This window comes from Phyllostomus hastatus, unplaced genomic scaffold (assembly GCF_019186645.2).
Source record: "Phyllostomus hastatus isolate PE091 unplaced genomic scaffold, TTU_PhHast_1.1 phas_scaffold_182, whole genome shotgun sequence".
NCBI classification, from domain to species: domain Eukaryota; kingdom Metazoa; phylum Chordata; class Mammalia; order Chiroptera; family Phyllostomidae; genus Phyllostomus; species Phyllostomus hastatus.
Genome location: NW_025334013.1, coordinates 6,970,344 through 6,997,918, shown reverse-complemented (window position 1 = coordinate 6,997,918; position 27,575 = coordinate 6,970,344). Strand labels below are relative to the sequence as shown.

The 27,575-nt window shown below is 59.8% G+C and overlaps 1 protein-coding gene across 2 annotated transcripts in view; it reads right to left on the bottom strand.

Annotated features, from left to right (window-relative positions):
• The window catches only part of TNFRSF8 (TNF receptor superfamily member 8), a 62,813-nt gene extending 35,623 nt beyond the window's left edge, over positions 1 to 27,190 (bottom strand). Inside the window, exons 1-3 of one of the 2 annotated variants that reach the window (XM_045859165.1) lie at positions 27,072 to 27,190; positions 17,188 to 17,425; positions 3,935 to 4,022 (exon numbers count right to left, since the gene is read on the bottom strand). In XM_045859165.1, coding sequence (XP_045715121.1) covers positions 3,935 to 4,022; positions 17,188 to 17,253 — 154 coding nt within the window. In that variant the 5' untranslated portion in view covers positions 17,254 to 17,425; positions 27,072 to 27,190. Of the gene's footprint in view, positions 1 to 3,934; positions 4,023 to 17,187; positions 17,426 to 20,441; positions 20,580 to 27,071 lie in introns of those variants that run through there. The other variant, XM_045859166.1, reaches the window with a different exon arrangement.
• Positions 27,191 to 27,575: the final 385 nt, after the last annotated feature.

Genomic DNA, 27,575 nt, shown 5'->3' with positions numbered 1-27,575 from the left:
TTCCAGCCCCGCTCTGCGTCCGCCTCCCACCAGCGGCTTCCAAACGAGCACGTGACCCAGGCAGGCCAATCAGAGTACTTCAACACTCTGATGCGGGAAGCAGGGCTGATTGGGTCATGAGGGCCATGATCCATGCTAGCTAATGAACCCCATCACTGAAAGTTTTGCAAAAACTTCCAGGAAGAGCCTCTCTCGACTGTCGGATCCCCCGTTGAAAGGGCGGTTTGGAGCCCTGGCTGGCGTAGCTCAGTGGATTGAGCGCGGGCTGGAAACCAAAGTGTCCCAGGTTTGATTCCCAGTCAGGGTACATGCCTGGGTTGCAGGCCATAACCCCCAGCAACCGCACATTGATGTTTCTCTCTCTCTCTCTCTATCTCCCTCCCTTCCCTCTCTAAAAATAAATAAAAATAAAATATTAAAAAAAAGAAACTATTAACATAAATAAATGCATTTAAAAAAAAGAAAAAGAAAGGGCTGTTTGGGCCCAGAGCTGCCCTGTCACGGCCGCTGCAGTGTGGGCAGGGTCTCCCTGGGAAGGAGGTGACTCAGGCCAGCCGAGGCCCCAGACGCAGAGCAATGGGCTCCTGATGAGATCGTTCAAACCCGAATTTATGGCGCCATGGATTTTTCCATTACTGGGCCAATTATGTCTCCTGTGGCTTGTTTGGGTCTGAGTGAGTTAAGGTTCTGCTAGTGACAACCGAAAGACTGTAGACCAGACGTTTTCAACATTTCTGTGCCCGCCCCGAGGCATTCTGGGGAAGCCTGTGGATGCTGCTGAGAAAGAGGTTTTTAAATGCAATAATAATAATAATAATAATAATAATGTAAAATTCAAGGCTCGGAGTAACTTATTTGGTGGGGGATCTTTCTTCCCCACTCAACTCCCGTTCCCAGAGCACCACCTGGGCGGCGCTCGCACTGATCCTGAGATTGAGGAAGATGAGAACCCAGTCCCATGGAGCATGCACTCTCGCCTGGGTTACAGAGAAGCCCATAGAGGAAGGAATTAGCAAGCTGGTTTCCAATGTGGATACAACTCTGAAGAAAATAAAGGAGCCGCGGGGAGTGGAAAGTAAGCCCTGCAGAGCATGGTCCAGCGGCCTCGGCCCCCCGGAGGCTGGAGGGTGGAGCCTTCTGGGCAGAGGGCAACGTCAGTGCAGAGGCCTGGGGAGGAGCAGGCTTGGCTTGTGCAGAGACTAGAAAGGCCACAGGGGCTGGAGCAGAGGGAGCAAAAGAGTTAGGAGTGTTTGCTCATTTCTCTTTTCTTCCTTTCCCATTTTCCACAGAGATCTTCACCCCTGGGCATCACTTGCATCATCAGGAGCAAAAATGGTGCAGAGGGGCTCCCGAGTGGCGGCGGGCTTATCCAACCGGCAACCTTTCACTTTGGAGGACGATGTCCAACCAACTGAGCGGCACCAGTCAGGGCTCCCTGTGGCTCAGCTTCGAGGTGGTTAGGCAACCCAGCCCCAGCAGCTCTGGCCCCAGAAACTCCCCTGAGTCTGGGCCGCCCGCTCCCACACTGTCCCCTCCCCACCCCCCTTCAGCCCTGTGCTTCCACCACTTGGAGCCACGCCCAGTCCTTGAGTGGCTCATCACTCCAGGTCTTAGCATCTTCTGCGCCTCTGACCAAAGCACACCGCCTCCCCGACCTTGGCCTGGCACCGTCCTGCTCATCCTGAGGTCTCCTTGAAATGCCAACTCCTCAAGGAAGCCCCCCTGTGCGCTCCAGCCAGCTCAGGTCCCCCCAGGCATGTGTTCCCACGGTCCCCAGCAGCACTGCCCTTGGGTCTGACAGCCCATTGCAACAGACAGATTTGGGAAGGGCTTCCCAGCCCACGGGCTGCGGTTCCTGGGGAACGGCCCCCCTCCCAGCTCCCCCCCCCCCCAGCAGTGGTCCAAGGCAGTCCTGGCTTTGGGGAACCAGAGCAGAGGTAAACATCTGGACTTATCTGGGCCACCAGGTGCTTTCTCCTTGGCTTTGGAATTGGGGCTGAAAGATGTTTGTCTGATGATTCTCCTGCTTCCCTGAAGAACTGCAGATATGGAGGGGAAGTGCAGGCCGGCCGAGCTTGGCCAAGGGCAGGCAGGGCAGGAGGGCCTCCTCCTCCGCCTCCATCCTGCTCACAGCCCTTGGAGACACCCTGGGCTCCGGACACTGGGTGGGATGCACTCACTTGGCCCCAAACAAACCACGCTGTCCATTGAACATCCGGCCTGGCTTCACAGGGTCCCCCCACACCTGCGTGGGCCTCCCATCTCTGCAGGGAGGCCCCACCCTGTGGACAGTGAGTCTGGGCACAAGCGGGAGGGTGGTCCGAGAAGCAGGGCACAGAACAGCGAGGGGCTTGGGTCCCCCTCTGGGACACTCTGCTGCCTCTCGAACGCAGCGCCTCGGGGGTCAGCACCAGACAGGTCTGAGGAGCTGCAGCTCCGAGTTAGACGGCCACGTTTGAGCCCCACCTGAGCCACGTCCTAGCACGTGACTATGGACAAATCCCTGAACCTCACTATGTCCTCGTTCCCTTTCTGGGTTTCCTATCCGGTTCAGGGAGCTACTGTGTAGGTAAAGGTCTCAGCACCGTGGCTGGCACAGAGCATGCTCATCAATGTAAATCATTGCCAGTGCTGGGAAGCAGTGAGTGAGCTCCCCATCACTGAGGGTGTGTAAGCAGAGAATCAGCTGCCGAGGATGCTCAGATGGGCATTGGAGGCCTGGGGCAGAGGAGGGCTTCGATGACATCTACACATCTCAGTTTCAAAGGTCTCCCTGTTTCCTTCCTTCACCAACCCCCGCCCCCGCGCAAACCCTGCCGCACAGCTGAGCGCTGATTGCAGAGGGCGGGCAAAATGTCAGAAATTTCCCCAAGAGACCGAGGAAGGGGTTTTTGCGGGTTTTTGGTTTTTCCTCCCTTGCCTGCCCGGAAGCACAGGGTCAATAAAACTCCACCAAAATGCCCCGCCCACAAGAAGTGCTCAGCCACTGCCAGGCACTAGGCCCCGGAGAAGCAGCGTGGCAGACCGGGGGAGCCCCTCCTCCTGAGGCACAGTGTCTACGTGAAGGGAGCCTGGGCCCGGGGTGTGACCCCCTCTGTCCAGGCCCCACCAGGGTGGGGTCAGGGGGCTGCAGGGCGTGGGAGGGATCTGAGGAGACGGCAGGAGGGCCAGCCAGGCGGCCAAGTTAGTGAGTGGGTGACAGCGTGGGTGGGTGGACAGGCAGGTACGTGGGTGGCTGGCTGGCAGGCACTGAGGTCCCTAAACAAAAATATACAGGGACCCACACGATATCTACTTCAAGGCCAACACTAACCCGCAAAACAAACACCAGAAAGGCTAATACAGTTCTACTCTTTCTCCTACGATGACTCCTCCAAACAACTTTGGAAACAGAAAACACCAAACTCCCAGGGTGTCTCTCTCGGTCCTTTGTTGGCCTGAGCACAGGCTCTGTCGGCCCTCATGGTGTAAGAGCGGCTTGACCGGAACTCCTGCCCAGCAACGGCCATGGGCCCTGAATGTGCATGGTGGCCCCCAGGCAGACAGCAAAGCTGAGGCCAAGGGGATGGGCACCCAGGCAGTCGGGGGTGTAGACAGCCCAGACTCTGGGGCCACGGGGCCCTGGGCTCCAGCCCCAGCCAGTTCTGCCATTTCCCAGCTCGTGACCTTGGGCAACTTACTTAACCTTACAGCACCCCAAAAGCCTCATCTGCAAAATGGGAATAACAAAGGACAACCGTGAGCACCTGCCGAGACAATGCGGTGCCTGGGAAGGTCTCGGGTTAGTGCACGTACAGTGCCTGTTCCATAAGGGGCAGTTATTAATTTAAAACAACTCGCAGCGGGGTGGCCTTCAGAACCTTTAGTCAACACGACGGTGGTGATGCTGGCTCCCCAACCCCACCTTTGCCCCAGCCCCAGCACCCCCACTCACCCACAGGGCAGCGGAAACAGCACCTCCTAGCAGCCACATCATAGTAGAGGCTGAGGTTTCCAGCACAGGCGTCCGTGGGGGCTTGACCCTGGAAGGTAGGACAAACTGGTGAGGCCCAGTGGGCCCCAGGCACCCACCCTCCCTCCAGCCCCCCCAGGTCCCAGGAGGCCGGGTCTCAAACTCAGGCCTGAGCCCAAGCCTCACGGTCCAGAAGAGAAATCAGAATGGAGACATGTGCACAGAATGGAAACCTGATTTTACGTCTCCTTGAACTGGCTCCAGCCCTCCACAACCCAGGCCAAACACCTTGGAGGCTCCCTGGCTCTCTCCTTTGCTCATGCTCACATCCAACCCATCAGAGAAGTCCTCCCAGCCCCTGGGCCCACTCCCCTGCCTGGTCCCAGCCCCACCCCCGCTCCCCTGGATTAATTCAGTTGCCTCCCACCTGCTGAATTAATCTGGCACAGGTCCACACGAGAATTTCTGCTAGACGTGTGTGTTAGGTTCCATGTTGGTACATGGTGCGAAGTAGGGCCAAGACTCACTTTTTGCAGGAATATGCGTTTTTCACGCGCATGTTTCCAGGGCTCTTTGAAAACTAAGACCCCCTTTGCAGGAGGGGGTTTGAGAGAGGGAAGTCTCAGCTGAGACCCTCCAGAAGAAGGTTGGTCCTTCCTGGTAGAACCAAAGGGGGCCACACAGCAGGTTTCTGGGCAGGCCCATAACAAGAGCTCCAGGGAGGGAGAGTGGGGGGAGGGGAAGAGGGGGGCTGCCCAACCCCGCCCCCAGCCTATAGCCACCCAGGTGGTGTCTGACAGGCAGGCCGTGGCTACTTATGGGATACATGGAGTGAGGCTTTCTTAGTTTGAGGGAGAGAGCAGAGCCATTTACCACCCCCCAACATACCCCACCCTGGTGGCAGCCTGTCTGGTCTAAGGGGCTTCTCTGCACTTCTCCCCACTCGAGGGAACAGGGGAAATTAACGCTTTTCTGTAATGGACAGAGAGCCCCAAGGAGGCCTGCATGGCCGGGACGGGGTGGATGCACGGCGTGTGCACTCTTTCTGTGCACACCTGAAACGTCACCGTATAAATCTGAAATAGTAGATACAACCTGACATTTGCACACCACCGGTCACGTGGCACTGCCCTCGCCCACGCACGCCCAGCCTCCTCCCTCCAGCAGGAGCTCCTTCTTCCGAAGCACACTGGGGGCCCCTGGGGGCCTCTCCAGGAGCGGTGCCCCGCCCGGCAGCCCCGTCCTCCCTGGCCCGAGGCATCTCGCCAAGCGAGCCTGGAAGGCTATGGGTTGAGGGGACTGGGGGTATGAGGGTTCAGCCCTGCTGGGCCTGCTGAGTGTGGGGAAATTTCTGGGCTGCTGGCCTGGGTTTTCCCCCTCTGGCCTGCCTGCTCATCTCCTTGACTGCGATGGACTCCCCAGGGCCCAGGGGACACACGAGGGGAGGCTGGCTGCCTGCCCTTCTCCTCCTGCCGCCACGCCCCAGGTCAGCGGAGGGGTGGGGGGTGCAGAGGAGAACAGAGTACCCACGGCACTATGCACCACCACCCCCCTCCCCTCCGGTCACACATCTCCTCCTCTGTGCCAGCCCCAGGCCTGTGGGGCCAGAACCCCAGCCCACGTCACAGGTGAGAGAGCTGTAGCACAGAGAGGTGCAGACACCTGCTCAAGGTCAACAGCAACTACGTGCAGAGAGGACATTGGAGCCTCACTGTGTCTCCAGTTCTCTCCCCGTCTCTGGGTCCCATATTCAAAATAACGTTCTGAGAAAGACTAACTCTATTTGTGGTCTTTCTACCAAAACGCCATAATCTGAACCGAATCATAAAGAAACATCAGATAAAGCCCCCCCGGGGGGCCCTTCTACAAAACAACTGGCCTGGGCTCTTTAAAAATGCCAGTGCGTGAAAGATGAAGAAGAGCTTTGGAATGTTCTAGAATAAAGGGGACTGAAGAGACAGGAGGTCTGAATGCGAGGCCCGACTGGACCCTGGATGGAGGTGGAAGGCGGGTATTGCTGTAAAGGAGAACACTGAGATGCTGGTGAAATCGGAATGTGGGCTTTAGATCTGATTATGTCCTACTGATGTTGAACTCCTGCAGCTGATAACTCGATGTCAGAGATGCCCTCGCTGGAGAAGAATCACGCTGAAGTGTTTACAGATGAAGGATCGAAATGCCTGCAACTAACTTGGAAATGGATCAGTAAAACAAAACGGAAGTAATACTAATGTGTGCATACAAAAAGAGAGAGAAATAAAGGCAATTGGGCAAAACCTCGCAGCACCTCCGACAGGAGACAGCGGCTCGACAGTCCGTGTATGTCCATGGCTGGCCACCAGGGGGCGCCGTCTTCCTGCTGTGGGGAGGGGCTTGGGTTCTCAGCCTGGATGTCTGGCTGTAGCCCATCAGAGCCCCACCAGGGGCGGGTAGTAGAGGACTGGGGGGTCTCCGTTTCCACATGGGGCTTATGCGGGAAGTGGCTGGTCCCCTAATCTGATGGAAGTGCTGGACCCCAGCTCCCCAGAATTCCCAGAGATATAGGTGGGATCCAGGTGGGGGTACCACTCCGCCTCACCCCCCCTACTCCCAGCACCCACCCAGAGGCCCCCAGGCAGCTGTGGCTGGCCTTCTCTGTCAGAGACACCGGGGAATTTTTTTTGCCTATGATGTCATCCATTTACAGGCACCCAGAAAATGGGGTCAATGCAATGTGCACGTGGTGTAGGAGACACGACAGCTGGTGTTGACCCGCAGCCCCACGAGGCCCTATTGTCACGGAAGCTAATCTTGGGGGCGGGTGGAAGACCAGCCCACAGTCACGCTGTGTGCCGGGTCAGGATCTGAGTCCAGGGCAGCTGACTCTTGACTGCTACAGGAGTTCACCAAGCACCTACTGTGTGCCAGAGAGCTGAACGGGCCCCGAATGCCCTCCAGGAACGTCGCTGCCGTGGGGGAGGCCACCGCACCCGCCCAGGGCCTTCCCAGCCCATAAGTAGAAAGAGGTGGCATCAGGGGACCGGAGCTTCCTCCTTGCAGCACTGTATGTGACCCCCCAAAGCTGGCCCAGTCTGATGCCCCAGGCACGGCCCTCGCCCCACACCGCCCCCTTTGTCTCTCTCTCTGCCACCTCTCCCATTGTCCCACTGTCCCCCACTGTCCCCCACTGCCCACTCACATGGGCCCTTCACCTCCCCACCTCCCCAGCTCCTGGCAGAGAAGGCAGCCACAGCCTCAGCACCTACAGCCACGCCGGGAGGTCTGACCTCCTGAAGTTCAGGGACCCCACCAACTTCCACTGACCACAGGCCCAGACCCGGGGTGGGCCATCAAGTCCTGGTGCCCCTGAGGAAGGGGGAGGCAGCGCTGGGCTGCCCTCTGGCCATGGCCTGGGAGGGACGGGGGATCCAAATGGGGAGAGTGGGAGGGGGAAGCCCGAGGGCCGGAAGGGGGGCTTTTGGGTGGGGTTCCCCAGCAGGTTCAAGGCGGGACGCAGCGTCCGCGGGGTTACGAGCTGTGCAGCCCAAGGCCTGCGGCCCAGCCTTCGTGGCATCGAGATAAAGAGAGAGTGGCCTGAAACCTTCCCATGTGTAGGCCTGTCTGTTTTCAGGTTGGTGTGGCGTTCCCTACAAAACCCGGTAAAGGTCACCTTCAGAAAGCCCCGCCTGGTCTCCGCTGCAGAAGAGAGCTGGGCCACACACACAGGAGCTGAGAGTCTAGAGCTGGGGGAGAGAGGTGAGGTGGGGGTGGGGGTAGGGGGGTGGGAGAGTATGACCAAATACAAAATACACAATGGGGCCAGAGCTGGGCGGAGCTGGGAGGTGCACCCCAGCCCCACTCTGGGGGAACCTCCACCTCTATTACTCAGGCTGAGGTACCTGGGCCAGCAGCACGGGTACCCCTGGGGAACTTGCTCAGAGTGCAGAGTCCCGGTCCCCACCCTACTAAATACCCCATTTTACAGATGGGAAACTAAGGCACCGAGAGGTTAAGAAGCTTGCCTGAGCCCCGAGGCCGAGCAGTGTGAGAGCCGGGATTCAGCCCGGGCCGTCCCACTCGGGCTCTTACCCACGGGGCTCAGCGTCACTGGTCCCGTCTAGCCTCCGGGTCCGCCTTCCAGTCCACCGCTCTCCCGCACCCTCCGCCAGCTGGGCTTGGCAGCGGCCGTGCACGGGTCCCCTCACACTCGCCCTGTGCTCACAGCCCACTCCCAGCACAGACGCCAGAAGTTTCTTTTCCAAACACAGATCTGGGCTCCTCCCCAAGACACTCCGACGGCCTCAACTCAACTATGAACAAAGCCCAAAGTCCCGACAATGGTCTGAGAGACTCTGCCCCCCTGACCCCGGCCCGTCTGGCCCAGGCATCCTCTGGCACCCTCTCCCATCAGCCTTCCTCCCAATGCCACTCACACCCACGCCCTCCCTCCAGCAGTCCTGCACACGCCGGTCCTCTGACCTCCCCAGGCAGCCCCCCGCCCCATGCAGAACACCCCAACTCCTCCTCCTTCAGCCCTCACTTGTGCACGCCACTTCCTCAGGGGCCCCCTGCCTGATCACCCCTGGCCAGGTCAGGTCTCGGCAGGTGAGAACCAAAATGTGGGCAGGGCTGGGTGCTCGCTGGAGCCTCAGGGGAAGATCCATCTCCTCGTGGTTTAGGCCAAGGTGCTGCCTCTTTGCTGCCAACTAAGGTCATTTCCAGCTTCTCGAGGCTGCCACGGGGCTCAGCTCCCATTGCTTGGCTCACGGCCCCCTCGCTCGGCCGGCAAAGCCCGCCGCAGTGGGCCGAGTCCTGCCGTACCTCTGTCTTCCTCCATGTCACCTCTCCCTGACACAGCCGGGAAAGGCTCTCCGCTTGCAAGGACTCCTGTGAGGACAGCGGGTCCACTCGGGTAACCCAGTCTCACCCGCCACCTCCAAGTCCATCCCCTAAATCCCACCTGCAAAGCCCCCTTTGTCATGCAAGGTGACATATCCACAGGTTCCAGGGATTAGGACATGAACAATCTAAGGGGCCGTTATTCTGAGGTCCACAGCCTGGCGTGTTAAGGAACCACGAGGCTGGGCTTTGACGTCTCCTAGTCTGTGGAGGGGGGGGGGCGGGGGGGGGCGGCTTTGCACCCCAAGGGCTCACATGAGCTGTAGGCCAAGAGACCACTGAAATTGAAGTCACCCCCTCCCTGATCGGAAACACACCCACAGGCGCATAGTCCGTCCCTGCCCACATGCAGGCTGTCACACATACACGCAGGAGCCAGGCAAAGCTTCTCCCTCCCCATCCCCCCCGGCCCCGGGTCCTACCTCTGACCTCCAGAGAGCTGGGGAGGGGGCGGGGCTCTGCACGGCCCCGTGCGACCCAGACTCCGGGGGCTGGAGAGAAAACTCAAAGACAATGGACACAGAAACAGCCACAGAGAAGGGACCCAGGAGCCCCCGGCCGGAGGGAGCCCCGGGAGCAGGCGAGCACCTTCTCCGGGACGGAGGTCACAGGAACGGCGGCCATCCTCACGGCGCATCTCCCCGGCGGGAGGACAGAAGACGGTGAGAAGGGGCCGGTGGTGCCCAGAATGGTGCCTCTCCAAAGAGGCCCACGTCCTCCTCCCCGGAACCTGTGACTGTGTCCCCCGAGGTGCCAAAGGGGAATTAAGGTTGCAGATGAAGTTAAGGGTGCTAATCAGCGGCCCTGAGACAGGTAAGTGATCCTGGATTACCCAGGTCCTTAAAAATGCCATCACAAGGATCCTTAACAATGCAAGAGAGAGACAGAAGCATCCGTCGGAGAGTAGGAGAGAGACACGCGGCGCTGACAAGAGAGGGATCAGAAGGAAGCCATGCAGCTGGCGTGAAGGCGGAGGGAGGGGCCCCGGGCCAGGCTGCAGGTGGCTTCCAGCAGCTGGAAAGGGCAGGGATTGGGTTCCCCCGAGGCCTCCAGAGAGGGGGGCGGCCTGCCCGGGCCTTCACTCCGGCCCAGCGACAACCATCTGGACTTAGGAACCGGAAGAGACTCGTCTGTGTTGTGTGAAGCCGCTGAGTTCACGGTAGTGACAGCCACAATAGAAAACAGCGCCACACTGAGAAGACAAGGAGTGAACCCAAGGCCCTTTCCACACACATTCCTCAGAGCACCCAGCTGCTGGGCAAGGTGCTCGGGAACACGCAGAGGTCAATTCGGGGCACTTTCTAGACAGTTCCATGTAATGAAGTCGGCTCCCAGAACAGGCGTGTGGGAGACGCTAAGCAGAATCCGTGGGATGAATGAATGAAAGAGAATCTCAAAGATGAGGTCAGAAAAAATACGTGAGTCACTAACTTATCTGCAAAGCTGCAAAGCTGCAAAGCAGATAAGTGGAGAAAAGGAACTGACTTGGGGGATTCGTGAGGGCTTCCTGGAGGAGGAGCACTTCCGTTTATTCCGGAAGGGTGGGGGAGATCCTGATAGGAGGAAACGCAAGGAGGGCATCCCAGGCAGAAGTCACCGTGGAAGCCGAGGTGCAGAGGCGAGAGAGAGACCAGAGCTGTGGCGGAGCACGCAGGGGCCTGGCGTGCCAGCCTCGGGGGGCGGGGGGTGGAGGCGGGGAGAGCTGAAAGAGGACCGCCCGGGACTCGGGGCCAGGCAGTCCACCCGTGGCTGTCATCTCCCACAAGGCGTTCCAGCGAACGCTACTTCTGCAGGACGTCAACAAGTGATCAGCAAAACAAAAACAAAATACAAAGAATCACTGGATTCCAGGGGAGAGGTTTTCTGGATATCCTGGGGCCTCTCAGCGCCCTCGTGTGCACTCGCTTGCTCTCTGATTCTCCAAGGAAAGGTTGGGGGCAGAGGGACAGGAGGTTTCCCACACGGACTTGGCCACAGAGCCCGTTTCTCAGGGAACTACCATTCCCTGGAAATGCCTGTGGTGCCCGCCCCTGGTTGCACAGCAGCCAATAGGAGAGGGGACGGGTGGAAGGGGGCCAACAAATCAGCATGCCCTAGGCCTGGCCTGGCCTTGAGTCCAAACTCTGCAACTGCTCGCTCCTCACCTCCCACTGACGTCCCTCCTGCCCACAGAAACCCCCTGGGCCAGATCGTAGCCTTCCTGAAGGTTCTGGGGTTGCAGCAAGCATCTGACCTTGGGCGCCTCTTCCCCCACCGACCCGGCTGGAGGTGAGGACAGGCCCCCGTGGGCTCCCGCAGACCTGGGGCAGCTCTCCACACAGTCCTGGTCCCACTGTCCTCTGTGCCTCTCTCCCCAGGCCGCCACCCTCGAGGGCAAGCCCTACGCCTGGTTCACCTTCACGCTGCACTCGTAATGCCTCGCCTACCGCAGGCACTTAATAACGGTTTTGTGCCCAAAGCGCTTCTCGGCACTTTTCACGTATTAGCCCGTGGGACTCTTCCCACAGCCCCACAAAATAGCTGCTGTCACTGCCCCCGGTCTGTGAATGGGGAAACCGAGGCACCGAGAAGTGACTTAACTTGCCCAGGAGCACCGTGCGGTGTCAGAAGCAGCGTGCACACGTGGCAGGGTGGCCCAGAGCCCAGGGTGAACGGACCAAGATGCTCCACTGTCTCCTCAGAACCAGGCTGGACAGGCAGGGGGCCAGACTCAGCAAGAAGAGCTGTGGGGGCGGGATCAGGGCCCCTACCGAGGGCCACGCCCTAACCCCTGCACCTGGTGAGCAGGAAAAGTAGGGGTGCACCTTATGCACGCACCCCCCTTACATGTACACCTGTGTACAGGTGTACAGGGTAGCACCCGAAATACCTTGTATCTGTTCTTGTGTTTCGTAATTATTTGTTACATAAAATTTCTTGTACCATAATATGTTCGCAAATAAATGCTAAAATTCCTTTCTAACACGCACAAAAAAACCAAATATCTAAATATAAATAAATAAATCACTGAATTAAAAAATTAAAACAAGCCTTGGCTGGTGTCGTAGCTCAGTGGATTGAGCGCGGGCTGTGAACCAAAGTGTCGCAGGTTCGATTCCCAGTCAGGGCACATGCCTGGGTTGCAGGCCATGACCCCCAGCAACCGCACATTGATGTTTCTCTCTCTCTCTCTCTATCTCTCTCCCTTCTCTCTCTAAAAATAAATAAATAAAATCTTTTAAAAAATTAAAAATTAAAACAAAAGGTGCTTTTCCTGAAAGTTTGGACCAAAAATGTGGGTGCACATCAAACAGGGGAGCACCCCATACGCAGCAAAATACGGTGTGTCCTCATCCCCGGCAAGGGGGGCTGTGCCCATGGGGTTCCATGGAAGATTTTGAGGTAAGATTCCCCTGGATTCCCCAGGCCGGCCCAGGGTCACCACTGGGGGGTCTTAAAGAGAGAGGCAGGAGGGGCGGAGTCAGAGAAGGGGACGGGACAGCCCAGCAGAGGTTCCTTCGGAGGCCACGGGCCCAGGAGGGCAGGCCGCCTCCTGAAGCTGCCGCAGCCAAGGGGACTGTTCCCCCGGGAGCCCCCCGGGGTGGGGGGGACCCAGCCTGCCCACCGGTGTTAGACTTCCGACCCCCAGAGCTCCAAGACCGCGGATCTGAATCCGTTTGCTGCCGCCACTGGGGAAAGCGAACAGGAAATGCAAGTGGGATGCATGGACGGTCCTACCTCTGGGCTGGAACGGATCAAGACAATGTAGTGGCCAAGAGAACACGGCGTCCTGGGCTACATCACAGGAGGGAGGGGCTCCAGCGAGGGAGGCGGGGCGGCCCCTCGGCCCTGGCCCAGGCAGCCCCAGGAATGCCGCAGTCGCCCCTGGACCTTCGGCCCTCGGCCAGGGGTCCCGGCTCTGCAGAGAGCCCCATACCTTCATGCTCAGCCCCCGCCCCCATCGAACATCGTTGGCAAGGCAGACTTCACGCTTCCCTCCAAAACCCCTTTCTGCCCCGTGCCCAGCGTTCCTGCCTCCGTGACTGACACTGCCGCTCCACCAGATGTGGGGCCCCCCCCTCTGGGTGGGGTCTTTTCGCCTCCTGCACTTGCACCCAGCCCGTCGGCAGGTCCTGTGGATTCAGCTTCCAAGTGTATTCCCGGCCCCACTTGCCCCTCCCCTGGACACGACCCCGGCCTGGCTTCCTGCTCCCCTGCGCCGCCCCCCCCTCCCCCGGCCCCTGCAAACGGAGGAATGCCACACTGTGTCATGTGACGTCACTGACCCTCCAAAACCAGCCGGCCGCAGAGGTCCCTGATATCTCTTACTTCCCTGTCACCTTCCCTGTCACACCCCACGTCACCCACTCTGCTGCAGCCACACAGACCTCCTTCCTGTTCTCCCAGCCCTGGCTCCCCGAGGCCAGACGCTCTCCTGCTCACATGCCACCGGCTCAGGCTCCCTCCTTCCGTTCCCGAGAGTGTCCTGCCTCCTGCAGGCCCCCCTCTTTTCCCTGCCCGGGGTGGCCACCGTCTCTGTCACACTAGCACATTGTAGCCACCTCCACAGTGATATAGCATGCCTCGGTCTGCCGGTGCCAGAAAGGAAGGACTCCCCAGAAGCAGAGGCTGGCTGGGCTGGGCCTAGCTGTCCCTGAGCATCCGGAACATTCCCTGGAGCACGGTGGTGCTCAGTCAGTGTTTGTGGAATGCATGGATTGGTGAGAACACGTGTGGAGCTCATGCCGCGTGAGGAAGACGTGCAGGAGGCCCTGGGGGGTGTGCTCAGCTGGGAGACCTCGGGGGGTGCAGTGCGGAAGCCTTCACATTGCTGGGAGGCAGTGCCAAGGAAGGTGGCTCCAAAACCAGGACCGAGGGGCAGAAGCGTGGAGGAGACAGATTTCAATGCCTCCCAAAGACCATCTGCACGTGAGCGCTGGCCTGGGGCAGCATCAGTGGCCTTCGGAGGGAGAGAGCACCCTGTCACCGGAGGCATGCAAGCAGAGGCGGCGTGACTACCTGAAACAGCCTGGAACAAAAGCCCCTGGGGCCACGCCTGCCACGGGGCCATTGTCCCTGTGAGGTTTTCTGAATGCGTGAATAAATGCACGAGTGAACGAATACACGAATACTCGGATGAATGTCCCCAGAGGTCTAGGCACGCTGAGTAAGTGGCCTGAGTAGGGCGTGAAAAGTCCCTTCCCACCGGCGAGGCCACTGAGAATGCCTGGTGGTTTCTGACCATAAGCAGCGAAGATTCCGGAATGAGGTCTTGCTACCCCCAGCCCGACAGCCTGCTGGGGGAGGCGGGAGGAGAGAGAGGCACGGGGTGGCCGGCCCCGCCCAGAGCTACCCCTTGGGCATCCTGTCCTCGGGGTCTGGGGCTTGGGTCCTGCTCTGACCCCGACCAGGGACCTGAGACTGTGAGCAAGGCCCTCTCCCGCCTCTTGACCTCACAGCCTCGCCTGCGCACTGCGACCAGAATTCCAAATGTGCCCCCGCCGTGGGGTCAGTGCACAGGCCCCACGGAGCCGGGGCCGTGCCGGCTCCAGCTCAGCTGCACTAACCGTCTGTGCACAGGGCTGCCGAGCCCCCGGGCGCTCGCAGGCCCAGACGCCAACATCCCGGGGCCCATGTTCCCTCTGACCATGTTCCTGAGGTGAAGGGAGGGGGGTGAGGAAGGTGCATGCGGGCCTAAGGATGAATCACAACGAACTCAAGAAACAAGTCTAGGTCAGATATGAGTGGGAGCGCCAGCAGACTTACAGTAAACGCTGCCCTCCTCCCAGCACTGGCTGCTCTCAAGCTGAGTAATGGGCCCCCCCACTCCCCACCACACTCGCCTTGCTGTCCCGGCCTCGTGCAGGGAGGGGAGGCCTGGACTCAGGCTCACCCCACGCACCCCTCCCCCCCTTCCCATCAGGGGTCCCCTCTAGGGGCCCCTCTCATCCAGGTGGGCCTCCTCCTCCATGCAGGATGTGGAACCTGGAGCACCCCCTTTCCAAAAAGAAACAGAGAGTCTTCCCAGTGCCCTTGCCAGGAGAACCCCACCAGGAGCACGGCTCCCCGATGGGGTGGGTTGCTAGCTCAAGTCTGGACGCCCTGGTGGGTGGCGTGACACACCAAGTTATTTATCCACAGCAACGAGGTATCCATGAGAACCTTCCCCAGCAGGAGCGCCCGCTGGCTCTGGGCGGAGAGGTCTGTCTGCGGCTGGCTGGCGGGCAAGGGAGCTGGAATTGGGGCTCTGGGGGTGTGGAAGCGAGGCTTGCCTGCTGCCCCGGTCTGTCCTGGAAAGTGACTGGCAGGACTTCTGGGTGGGCAGAGCTCTGCGGTAGACCTCTGGCCTCCCTCCCCTGCCTGCTCCCTCCGGGCCGGTGCGGGCATGGGAACGGGGCAGGCCCGCCGGGCTCACGGCAGGGAACCCTTCTCTCGGGCTTTGCACCTGGGTCACGTCACCACAACCGCTCCTGGGAAGACTGTGGTGTGAGGCCGGCTCCCTTTCTCAGAAGGTGACACACAGCAGGAAAGCATTCAGCCCCCGGCGTGCGACCACAGAAAAAAAAAAAAAAAAAAAAATGATGCTGTCTTGTAAAATCAGACAATGATGAAAAATAGATTTAAATTTCAAGCCCTGATTTGTCTCTTTATAGAGAACTTCCCAGATCTTGACTGGGGCCACAGAAGTGGGGGAGGGCGTGAAGGGTCAGGCAGAGGGGGTGCGGGGCTGGACACGCAGCCCCTCCCCCACAGGCACCCCACTCCCGGCAAAAACGGACCTAGAGTCGGAGCCCACGAGGGACACTCCGCCTCTCTAGTAGGCGGGAAATGCAAATTAAGACAAGGATACGGCCCTTTTCACAGATCACATTGACAAAATTAAAACTCCTCTGATAAGATCAAAAGTCGGTTAGGATGTGGGGAAGTCGCTACCCTCACGCTGCCCATGGAGGGTGAGCGGCCAGCCCCGCACGGGGAGGCAGCCCCACACGCCCCCAAACGGGCAGGCGTCTTCGCCCAGCGCCGCCGCGTTCTCCACGTTCCTGCTTCTGCCGAAAGGGGGCGCACCCGGCCCCACCGTCCATGCCAGGCTGTGCCTCGCATTAGCAAACGGACAGAAAACAACGGCGGGAACCTTATCCCCATCCTGCAGGGATGTAAATGAACTACAGACGCCCCCCACCCCCCCCGCAGGTCGGAATGCTACGCCGCATTTTCAAAGACCCGCGGCGGCTCTGTAAGTTCCGGCGGGGAAAGCATCCCGAGGCGTGCTGGGGGCGCTGTAAACGCCGGACGAAGAGCTGGGTGTCCCTACGGTGCTGCGTATGGGAAACCCTACAGATTTCTGAGGAACCGAAGCAACAATGGCAGTTACATCTCAGAACGAATCAGGATGAGGCGATGCCCAAACATTGCCCTTGTTTGTAGAGTTTCAATTTCTTGCTTAAAGGACATATTTACATATTCCTTGTGTAACGAAACATCGTTCAAAGAGAGGTGTCGCTCTATAGAGAGGAAGCACATGAGCTCCAACCACCAAATACTAGCAAAGCCCTCTGAGTCCCCCTCTCATGTTTCTTCCTCCCTTTACCCCCGCAAGACCTTGGTGCCCCAAGCTCTCACCTCCCCCGGGGGCCGGGAGGGCTGGGGGTGGTGGCAGGGTGCTTCTAGTGTAGCCAGAATCTCTGTCCTATCACTACACCGTCAGCAGCCCCTTCTGCCCTCTGTTGGGAGGGGGGGTGTCTCACATTGTCCCAATGAAGAGGGATGGGGTCACCTGCTTGTCCCCCTTTTCCCACCCACACCCTCCTTCCTGTGCCTCAACCTACCCAACTACTCTCTACCCCCTGACCCAGGGTTCAAAAGAATATTGCTGATTCCCTCCTTCCCTCCCTAGACTTTCTTCAGCCAGTGGCCAGTTTAGGGACCAGGGAGGTGTAGCAGGGAGAGCCCCAACCCCAACCTCTCCTCGCCAAGGGAAGGCCCCGCCTGGCCTGCCCAGACCCCGGGGGACCTCACCTGATCTGCCCAGGACCCCCATCCACAAACAGCCCCGTCTCCTGCAGGCAGTCCCCTGAGCTCAGTGAAGGATAACTAGGTGAAAAATCCTTGTTTCTGCCAGGGCGGGGGCAGGCGCCCCGCCAGCCAGCCAGCCAGCCACCCTCCCACCTATCACACTTGCATTTTCTGATCCCCCACCCCCGCTTGTCACCTGCGCCCCCTCACTCCAGCTGAGCGAGGAATGAGGCAGGGGTGTCCCTGTCCTTCCCTGCATCCCACGTGCCTCACACTCCCCAGGGCTCAGGGCAGTGGTGGGAGGGAGGGGGGTGTGGGCCGCTGGCCTCCCCAGCACCCACCCACCCCCGACGCCCCCTTACCTGTGGGAAGGCTCGGAGCGCCCCCAGGAGCAGCAGCAGTGCCAGCACAGCGCGGAGGGCGCGCATCGCGGCAGCGGAGGGCTGGGCGCGTCGCTCGGTCCGGCCAGGCAGCCCGCCGCCGGCAGACCGGCCGCGCACCTCGCTGGTGAATTCAGCCTCAACTCTTCCCTCTCTCTGCCTCCCGGAGGGAGGCGCAGCGGTTAACCCAGAACTGCTTCAAAGAATGGACCGCTGGCAGCTGAAGAAAAAAAAAGAGGGGCCAGACACGTGCAGAGATGACTCAGAACAGGTCACACACCCCTTTTGCTGTTTGAATGGTGCGCCCTGGATCTGGCCGAAGGGGTAGGGATGTCCCCAGTTACAGGAGACGGAAGGGGGTCAGGCAGGGCAGCTCCCACCCCTGGCGGGAGGCATTCACAGGAGACTGAGAGCCTCCAGCTGGTCCCAAAGGTCAAGGAAAAGCAAAACCCGAGCAGGTCCTTGCTCCTGGCACTCTGACCCACTCAGACCTCCTGACCTGCTCTGCAGATGGTTTGGGAGACACACTGGGGCAGGAAGACTGCAGAGAAGGCCACCCCCCGTCACTCACCCCCCCATTCATATATTTTCACTGTAAGGTGAATCAGCCAGATGGATGAGAGGAGGATGGGGGGCTGGATGAGGGGATAAAAGGATGGGTTGGGGGGGGGGTGAGTGGTTGGATGGGGAGAGGGGTGGGGGGGGTTGATGGAGGGGTGGATGGGTGGATGTATGGATAAATGGGTGAGTGGGTGTATGGATGGGTGCTTAGTGTTTGGGTGGTTGAGTGAATGGGTGGGTGGATTGATAGGTGGATGGGGTAGGTGGGCGGATAGATGGGTGGTGGGTGGGTAGGTGGATGGATAGATGGGTGGTGGGTGGGTAGGTGGATGGATGAATGGGTGGTGGGTGGGTAGATGGATGGATGAATGGGTGAGTGGGTGAGTGGATAGGTAGTGGATGGATGGATGAGTGGGTGGGTGTATGGATGGGTGGGTGGATAGATGGATGGATGGGTGGTTAGTGTTTGGGTGGCTGAGTGAATGGGTGGGTGGATTGATAGGTGGATGGGGTAGGTGGGTGGATAGATGGGGTGGTGGGTGGGTAGGTGGATGGATGAATGGGTGGTGAGTGGGTGAGTGGATAGGTGGTGGATGGATGGGCGGGTGGATGGATGGATGGGCAGGTGGCTGGGGTGGGTGGGCAAGTGAGGGGATGACAAGTGGGGGCGTGGGCAGACGATCGAACACACAGGTGGACTGACTATTGGAGGGACTGATGGAGAAAAGGAGGGAACATTTGGCCATCAATTCACAGGTGTTTCCCTGCCCCCTGGAGTTCCCTGCCTAGAGTAGGAGGCCACTGGCCTCAGCCTGAAAGAAAGACACCGTACACGCCCCGCTGGAACCCGGTTCTCGTCGGCAGCGGGATGACCTTCCCTCCCGGTGCTTCTCTGTCCTGCGGGTCACCCGCGCCTTTCACCCTGCACCCCGCACACGCTCGCCGGGGGCCAGGGAGGCTGCAGGCCAGGGGCTCACTTGCTGGTCTTGTGCTCGTTTTGTCCAGGTGTGTAGAAACGGAAGCTCGGAAACAGGCAGCCGGTCTCCGGAGCTCTGACGGCTGTGCCTGCGTCCGGCACGGCCCAGGGACCCCGGGACTGTGCGCCTCAGTCTGTCCTGCACGGTGTCCTGCCAGGCCCCCGTCCGGTCAACCCGGCCCGTTGGTGGTTGTCACCCACCAGGGCCCTCCCAGCCACCTCTCTGGACCCGACCCTCCCCTGCCCCACACCCTCCTTGAGCTCCTGCACTCCACTTGGAGAAACGGCCCCAGTTGGCTGCCCTCCCAGGAGACCCACTTCTGGACTCTGCCCTGGCGGCACCGGGCCTGAGATGTTGAGCTGGGACTATGTTTTTTGCTTTGTTTTTTTGTTTGTTTGTTTTTCAATTTATAGAGAGGGGAAGGTTGAGAGAAGGAGAGGGGAAGAAACATCATTGTGAGAGAGAAACATCAATCGGTCGCCTTTTGCACACACCCCAAGTGGGGACCCACAACCCAGGCATGTGCCCTGCCTGGGAATTGAACCAGTGACCTATCGCCTTGTGGGATGGCGCCCAAACCACCGAGCCACGCTGTCCAGGGTGAGCTGGCACTGTCTTGAACAATGAAGTAAGTGATGATGGCAGTGACCCCGCCTGGTGTCCACAGAACCAGGCAGGAGCAGGGGCAACCCTGGATGCCCGCTGCCCAGTCCAGAACTTTCCGCCACAGAACGGCTGGGGCTCTGAATACACGTGTGCTTGTCCAGTGCGCGCGCACCATCAGACGGCATCTGGATGCCCGACACCAGGGGAAATACAAACGAACGTTAATTACACGGTTTAAAAGTTCCATCTTTCTAGCAATTGAAGAGATGCAAATTAAAACAATCTTTGATCCTGTTAAGACGTTAAATCATCAGGGTGTTTTTTTTTCTGCTTTATAGAAACAACTCTGGTAAAATCCCACCCCGAAGTGGGGCGTGCGCTCACACTTTGCTGGTAAATTACAACCCTTTTCAGAAAGCAGCCGGCGGTTCTTAGCAAAGTCCCCCTGACCACCCACAAAACAAAGTGTTTACGACTCATGGCTCAGTAATCCACCCTAGAAAAGAAAAACTAAGGAAAAAGGAAACTATAAGCACAGTAATGTTTCCTAAAGTATTATTTATATATTTTTGGAAAATACCCCAAGAATCCCAATGACAGAGAACAGTTAAGTAAAAAGTGGTATATCCCTTTAATGGAATGCCACACACCCCCTAAACAAGGTCTTTATAACAAGGGTACATGTCCTTCCCTTCTGCCCCCCCCATGGGCTTCTTCTAAAGGGGCCACTCTCCTAGCCCCCTCCACAAGAACCCTTGCACAAGAGAGGTGGGGGCGGGGAGGCCGAGGTTAGGGTTCCCATCACCTGAAAAATCATAGTATTTACTTTTTTACCCTCACCCGGGGACATTTTTTTATCTCTTTTAGAGAGAGGAAGAGAGAAAGAGAAACATGGATGAGAGAGAAACATTGATCGGTTACCTCTCATAAGCCCCACCGGGGTTTGAACCCGCAACCTACGCGTGTGCCCCGACTGGGAATCAAACCCGCAGCCTTTTGGTGTACTGGACTATGTTCCAACCAACTGAGCCACACCGGTCAGGACAAAGAGCATCAGTTTAATGGCAATAATAGAGGCCTTTGAGGGCTTACGTTTTGCCACGAGTTTCCAGCCATCGGCTTCTTCCATCCTCAGGGAAACTCCCTGGAGAAGAACCTACTTTGAGTCCACTCTGCAGGTAGGACGCTGAGGCCCGGAGCAGCGGCTCCACCAGGCTCCCTAGAGCCAGTGGTACTCAAGGCCCTCCCGGCCTCGCTTCAGTTCCAGCCCTTCCCCCGCTCCAGCCCCGCGCCCCCCTGCCCCCTGCACGTCTCTGCCCACACGGGTCCTCCGCAGAGACTCCCGTTTGTCATCAGAACCTGCCCCAGCGCCACCTCCTCTTTGCTGCCTTCCTGGCACTGTCCCCCGCCCCTCCTCCCCCCACCGCCTTCCCAGTCAGAAAGGCGAAATGTTTCGGTGGTTCTCTGAGGCTCTGATCCAGCGCTGATCTCACTGGGCCAGGGCGGTGATGACTGGCTCACGCATCCATCTGCCCCCGGGAAACCGTGGGCCCCTGCAGAGGTTCCCTGGGGAAGCAGGAGGCCTGGGAGCCCTGGGCAGCCTGGCCCACGGCTGGGAGGGAGCCACTGGGCTGGATCCCGGGGAGGCACCTCTGCTGCAGAAAGTGCCGAAGCCTCGAAAAGCAGCAGCTCGTGGGATTCTAAAGAGAAGGCCCTGGATGCAGGTGACTCAGGGTGCAATGCCTTCTGCAGGTTTCAGGCATCCTTGAACCCCCAACGCTTGTGAAAGTGCTTTGAAGAGCCAGGAGGGGAAGTCCCTCGGGCCCCCATGAGGCTCAGCAGCGGGCCCTGTTGTGGGATCGCAGGGGGTCAAAGGCCCCAGCCGGGGCAAGCTGCAGGAGCCAAGCTGCCCGCCTGCAGGAGGCCAGCAGGTGAGCGGCGGCTCTCAGAGGAAGCGGTGGAAGGCAGGTGCACCAGAGAGCTCGCCAGAGGGAACTGGGAACCTGTGTCACCAAAAGGACGCTGAGCAAGACACCAGGCTCAGACTTGGTTCAGGAAACTCAGGGACTTCCCCGATAGCTGGGAACCCCAGCCCCAAATGGCCCCAAAATACCCTCCGCCGATAAAGGGATTCTTTCTGCTGCAGGCAGCCGCGGACAGGTAGGAGGCTGAAAACCGGAGGGGGAAAGCCTGCCTTCTTCGGCTCCGGTTGGCCCGGTACTTTTCGGAGAACCTTTCCCAAGAGGCTGGATGAAAGCGGGACCCTTCCTCAAGGGGTCTCTCTAACCCAAGCCCCCAGAACCCTCCCCTCCTCGAGGCCCAGGACACCGGCTGGTCCCCAGGACAGCGATGAGAAGTGGCCGCTGAAGACCAGCCTCACGGAGCTCACTCCTCCGCGTTGGGAAGGAACACACGTGAGGGGCTCCCGGCTGCCTGGGTGAACCCCAGCAACACGTCGCCACAAACACAACCCCCAGGCCCTTGGCCAGGCGTTGAATCCTGGCAGCAAGACTTCACGTCAGTACCGCTCTCTGGACTTCACGGAGGAACACACGGAGGCTCAGGGCAGTCAAGGGACTCGCCCGAGGTCACACAGCCTGAGCGTGGCAAGGCTGGGAGGGATTTGGCTCCGAACCTGACTTTCCAGCCTCAACTGCCTCCTCTTTCCGGTCCAGGCCTCTGCTGCCCTCGCTGTTCCCGGAAGAAAGACAAGTGAGTAGGTGTCCTGGCCTGGCCACGTGACCGTGACCGTGGGCACGTTGCTTCTCTTCTCTGAGTGTATTCGTTGCCTAAACGTAGCAGCTTGAAGCAACAAGAAACATTATGTCCCCTGCGTCTGCGCGTCAGCCGTTCGGGAAAGGCTGGACGGGGTGACCCTGGCTTGGGGTCTGCCTCGAGGTAGCAATCAAGATGTCAGCTGGGGCTGCCGTCCCCTGCAGGCTCTGGGCGGGGGAGGGGTGCTTCCAAAATGAGCCCCTCGGCAGCTGGGGGCAGGAAGCTGCTCAGCACCCTCCAGAGGGGCAGCGGGTCCCCTCCAGGGCCAGCGAGCCCCCGAGAGCAGGAGGGAAGCCACATCGTGCTTTGTGACCACGCCTCAGAAGTCACACTTTGTCGTGTCCACGAGGCTGGTTACGCGGCTGGCTCTCCCCAGCGTGGGTGGGCACTGCAGAGGTACGTGAATCCTGGGAGACAGGTGGGGGTCCTTGGGACATAGCTCCCTCCCTGGACTCGAACACAGCCAGGCAGCCTTCCAGGGCTGCGGTGAGCCCGGAATAAAACAGCGGGCAGCCCTGGCCAGGGGGCTCGGTTGGTGGAAGTGTCGTCCCATACAGCAAAATGTTGGGGTTCAATTCCCGGTCAGGCCACATGCCTAGGTCGCAGGTTCAATCCCCGGTCAGGGTGCATACACAAAAGGCAACTAACTGAAGTTTTTCTCTCACATTGATGTCTCTCTCTCCCCCTTCCTCTCTCTCTACAAACAATAAACATATCCTCAGGCGGGGATTAAAAATAGATACATAAAAATAATAATTAAAAAATAAAACAGTAGACAGACAAAGCTCATTAAAGGGCTTAGCTGCCCTTCACTCCACCCCCACAGGGCAGCCTGCCCCCTGCTCCGGCCCCAGACCCCTGCATTTGGGACCACAGCTCGAGTGCTCGGAGCCTGGGGGTCCCCTTCTCAGGGGACGAATGTAACACGGCATTCACCGCTCCAGCCCACAGTGGGTCCTGCAGGGCTCCGGGTGCTGTGGCAGGGCCACGGGCAGGCCAGAACCGTGGGGGCAGAGGTCTTCCCCGGCGGGGATGCCCCCCCAAAGCCCAAAGTGGGCTCCACTGTGCTCCAGTTCAGCAGGCAGCAGCTCTGGGTGAGCAAAGAGCAGACAGAGGGTCGGGCGCCTGGGCTGCGGCCCAGGGCTGCAAACGGCCCTGTGACTCCCCTTCCGGGCCTCAGCACCTTGACCTGTAAAATCCAGGGCCGGGACCCGATGTCTGAGGCTCCAGGGAGAGTCGGGCAGGTAGGAGGTGTGGAGGTGCTCTTCCTGTGCGAGGCCTGGGGACACTTCCAGCTCTGTTCCTCGGGGCTGTTGCAAACCCTAGAACCATCCAGGGTCACCTCCTGTCTCTGCCTCTGACTAGCTGTGTGGATTTCGGCAAGTCACTCGCCCTCTCTGAGCCTCGGTCTGTCCATCTATAAAATGGAACCAGTGATACCCGCGGCAAAGGGCTGCAGTGAGGAGGAGGAGACAGGTGAGCGTGGAGAGCACCACGGGGGAGCCCTGCTCTGCCAGGCTGAACCCCGGGAGGCCATGAACCCTCCTGAGCCCCTGGGACTGGTGGCTGGGAGGAATGTCCGCTGTTGTTTCCAGTTCCCAGTGCCTCCTCCCACCTTCCAGAGACACGCCGAGGAGGACGCTAAGGCCGGAGAGGGAAAGAGACGTGGCCAAGGCCCACAGCACAGGGGGCATGACCCCAGGGGCCCGAGTCCCCGCCATGGAGCCCCTGTCTCCCCCCAGACCTTCCTGCTCGCGGGGCCGTTGTGAGTGGAGTGAGTCACTTAGGTGCTCAGGAAACCAAGCCTAGTCCAGTATTAATCACAGAACCAGAGGTGTTGAGCACAACAACAGAAGAAGAAAAAAAAACAGAAGCAACCAAGGGAGACGGCAGCTCAGTCAAGGGCAGCGTGGGTCCTGGGCGTTGTCGGTGCAGGGAGGTCCCCGACGCTATGCACCCGGGCAGGAGGGCCTGGGGCAGCCCCTCAAGAAAGAAAGAACCAGCCCTGGCCCAGTAGCTCAGCTGGTTAGAATGTCGTCCCAACAGGCAGAGGTTGCAGGTTCGATCCCCAGTCAGGGCACATACAAAAACCAACCAATGAATGCATAAATAACTGGAACAACAAGTCAGTATTTCTCTCTCCCTCCTTCCCTCTTTCCCTCCCCCCCTCTAAAAAATCAATTTAAAATAAAGGAATTAAAAAAGGAAAGAAAGAGAGAGAACTGTTCCTCACCAGGCCCTTCCCATCCGAGAAACCTCACCCCGCACCCCCGCCATGAGCACTGTCCCCACCCACAGGGAAAATCAAGGCTGGGGTCTGCTAGCATCTCTGGGCAGGGGGCAGGGGGAGGGGAAGACACCCCCAGGGCAGCGGTCTTACCCAGTGCGGCTCAGTGTCTGCCCCCAGGTAGGTGTCCAACAAAAAAATTCAGAACGAATAAGCCAAAGGCACTTATTCAGAGATCCCTGGCACAACAGCCCTACTAAGTAACAGTATTTTTGAAAAATCCATGAGAAAACAGATGTTCAAAGAAGCCACCTGAACAAGCCACGCAGTCAGTATGTCCTAGAGCCACAATTCGAACCCATGTCTGTGACTCTGAAATGAGCCTCTGCCCCCCTACCAGGGCTGGCCCTTGTGCCACCCCACCCCCCGGCCCCCTACCCCAGCCCCTCATCTCCCTGGGACCCGCTGTGGCTCCCGCAGTTGTCGGCGGTAAGGGTCTCGCCCTCCGGGAGCTGACTTTGTGTTCCCTGTCACCCCACCTCTTCCCTGTGCTCCCCGGGCAGGCTGTCAGGTCGGGAGGGCCCCCCCAAGGACCAGCCCCGGAAGGTGCGAAGGGGCCGGAAGGCGCCCTGCCCTGCCCTGACACGGCGGCCTACGACCCAGAACCCTCGAGAAGCTTCGCCTTCCTGAGGGCTGAGAACGGAGAGCCCCGAGGACAGACAGTGATGGAGGAGGGAGGCTCCTTCTGCCGCCTGCCCCTCAGCCTCGAGTTCCACCCTTACTCCTCCTTCGGGTGGAGGCAGTGAAGGCCCCCGCGAACATGTAAATCGTGTCTAGGGGAAACCAGTGGCTAGTTCACTCGCGAGAGGCACTGCCCCGCACGCCGGTTTCTCAGAAGAGCCTGGGTGGAAACGGGGCTCCGGGCTCGGACGGCCAAGTGCGGCGAGGCTGCTCGCGCACCCGCCACCAGCGCCGGTCACCAGGGCGGGGAGCCTGGGGGGCGCTCAGAGTCAGCCTGCAGCTTCCCACCTCAGGCACCAAGGCCCCCAGCTGGGAGTCCCGCTCCCCCCAACTTATCCCCTGCCACTGTCCCCACTGGCCTCCTCCCTGCCCCCCCTGGAGCCACCAAGCTTGTCCCTGCCCCAGCGCGTGGTGCCTGCCCACCCCTCCGTCTGAAATCCTACTCCCCAGCTCTTCCAAGCGCGCCCCCTCCAAGGAAGCTTTGGGGGTGACCGATACACTCGTTATCTCGGCGGCGGGGGGCGTGCACCTGGGCCAAAACTACTCAGGCTGCACCCTGTGAACAGATACAGGCCATCCTGTGTCAACTACACCTCAGGGAAGCTGTGAAAAGAAGCGAATTTAAAAATGCTGCCCCTCCTTATCCCCCAGGTGTTGGCTCGGAGGAACCCCCTCAGAGAGGGTTCTCCTGACCCCCGGAGCCGCCGCAGCCGCCACTCTGTCACCTCGCCCCGGGTGTCGCCTTCCACGGACACATCCCACCAGCAGCTGGAACCGTTTCTTTTTGGCCAGCGCCCTGTCCTCCCCGCCCCAAGTAGGAGCTCCTGGGGCGGGGACCGTCGGTCCTGTCCCCCGACCTGAACGGGGTTTGGCTGCAGGCGTGTTTGGGGGATGCCTGGGTGACCGAGGCCAGCGCCCCTGAAAAGCATGGCGGCCACCAGCCCTGCCTCCCGAGGCTCCCTGCAGGGGCGCAGCAAGGGGACGGTGCTCTGAAAGTGAAACTCAGAGCAGCGCCGCGCCCGCCGGTCCCCGCCACCCTCCGTGCTGGCACTGCGGGCGGGAGGCGGGGGGCACCCGGCCCCTGTTCCCAGCAGGAGCTGCCCGTCGGGGTGTGTTCATTCAGAAGATCCCTCCGGGGTTTCCCCGCTCAGCCCATCCACGCCACAGGGGAAAGGTCACCCCCACCCACAGCACCTTCTCTCTCTGCAAACTGGAGCCCAGAGGGGTTAGGGCCTGGTCAGGCTGGGCCTCGCCAGGCGTGATACCCTCAAGACCTGGGGAAACGGAGGCAGGGCCCGACTCGGCGAGATCTGGAGACTCTTGGGTACCCCCTGGGGGCTGGGACCGTGCCCGGGCTGAGAAAAACCCAGCAGCCATCACCCACAACCCCTGGCCACTCATTTTCCACTAGTATCTGTTTAGGAAAAACAGGGAGAGCTGAGGGGAACCCGGAGACTCTGAGTCCCGCCCCCCCCCCACTATGGGAATGCCCCTCCCCTACAGACTGACACTGACCCTGAGGCCAGAGTCTGCAGCCAGTTAGTGCGGGGACACAGCCCCCGTCCCTGAGTCGGACCCCGCCCGGCCTCTTTGCCACCCCTGGCTTTATCTGCTTATCTGATGGCCTTGGATCGGCTGCCTTCCCCAGGGAGCCGAGGCTCGACCCCAGCGTCTCCGAACCTGGCGAGGGAGGCGGACAGGGAGCCCGAGGGTCCGCTTGTCTGTCATGGCTGCAGAGTCTGTGATGGAAGGTCAGGGCTCTCCACTTGGACAGAGCAGTGAGCCTGTTTAAACGCTGCACACGCGTGTCTACGGCAGCACACATGTACCTCCCAGCCTCAGCGCCCGCCAGGCCAACGCCCAGGACGGCCTACCCACCCACAACCTGGAAACGGCCCTGTGGCGGGCCAGAGCTAGACTGGGAAAATAAACCCCTTGGCCAGGGCGAGAAACGGGTGTGTTGTCGGCCCCGCACTCACCTCCTGGGGGTCTCTGTGTCCCGGGCTGACACTGACGTTCCAAACACCCGCCGGCTGGCTGCAGTGTCCCAAAGGCAGCAGCCTCACCTTAAGTTCACTTGCAGCCTGAAGTCTGGGCCACTCGCTGGTGTCCCACACTCGTGCTCGGTAGCAGTCAGAGCAGCCACTGTCCTGGCTGGGAGGGACCCTGCACAAGGGACCAGGGGCCTTTCTGAGCCACGGCCTCCCCGCTACGTAGCAAAACTGTTAGCACCTGCTAGTACAGGTGGCCGCCACGGGGCTCCCAGCCCCCGAGGTCCCTTCCTTGCTGCGCTCCAGAGGCCGGGATGAGCCGTGCGGCACGTCCAGGAGAGCTGGGCGCCCACCGACGCCTGGAGCCCTGTCAGGCCTGTCTCCCACAGGACCCACCCAGGCTGCAACATCTAACATGCCTGCGGGACAAAAATGCTTGCGTAAAAGGAACTTCTCCACTTGTTTGTGGGTGAGCAGCACACTGTTATTCAT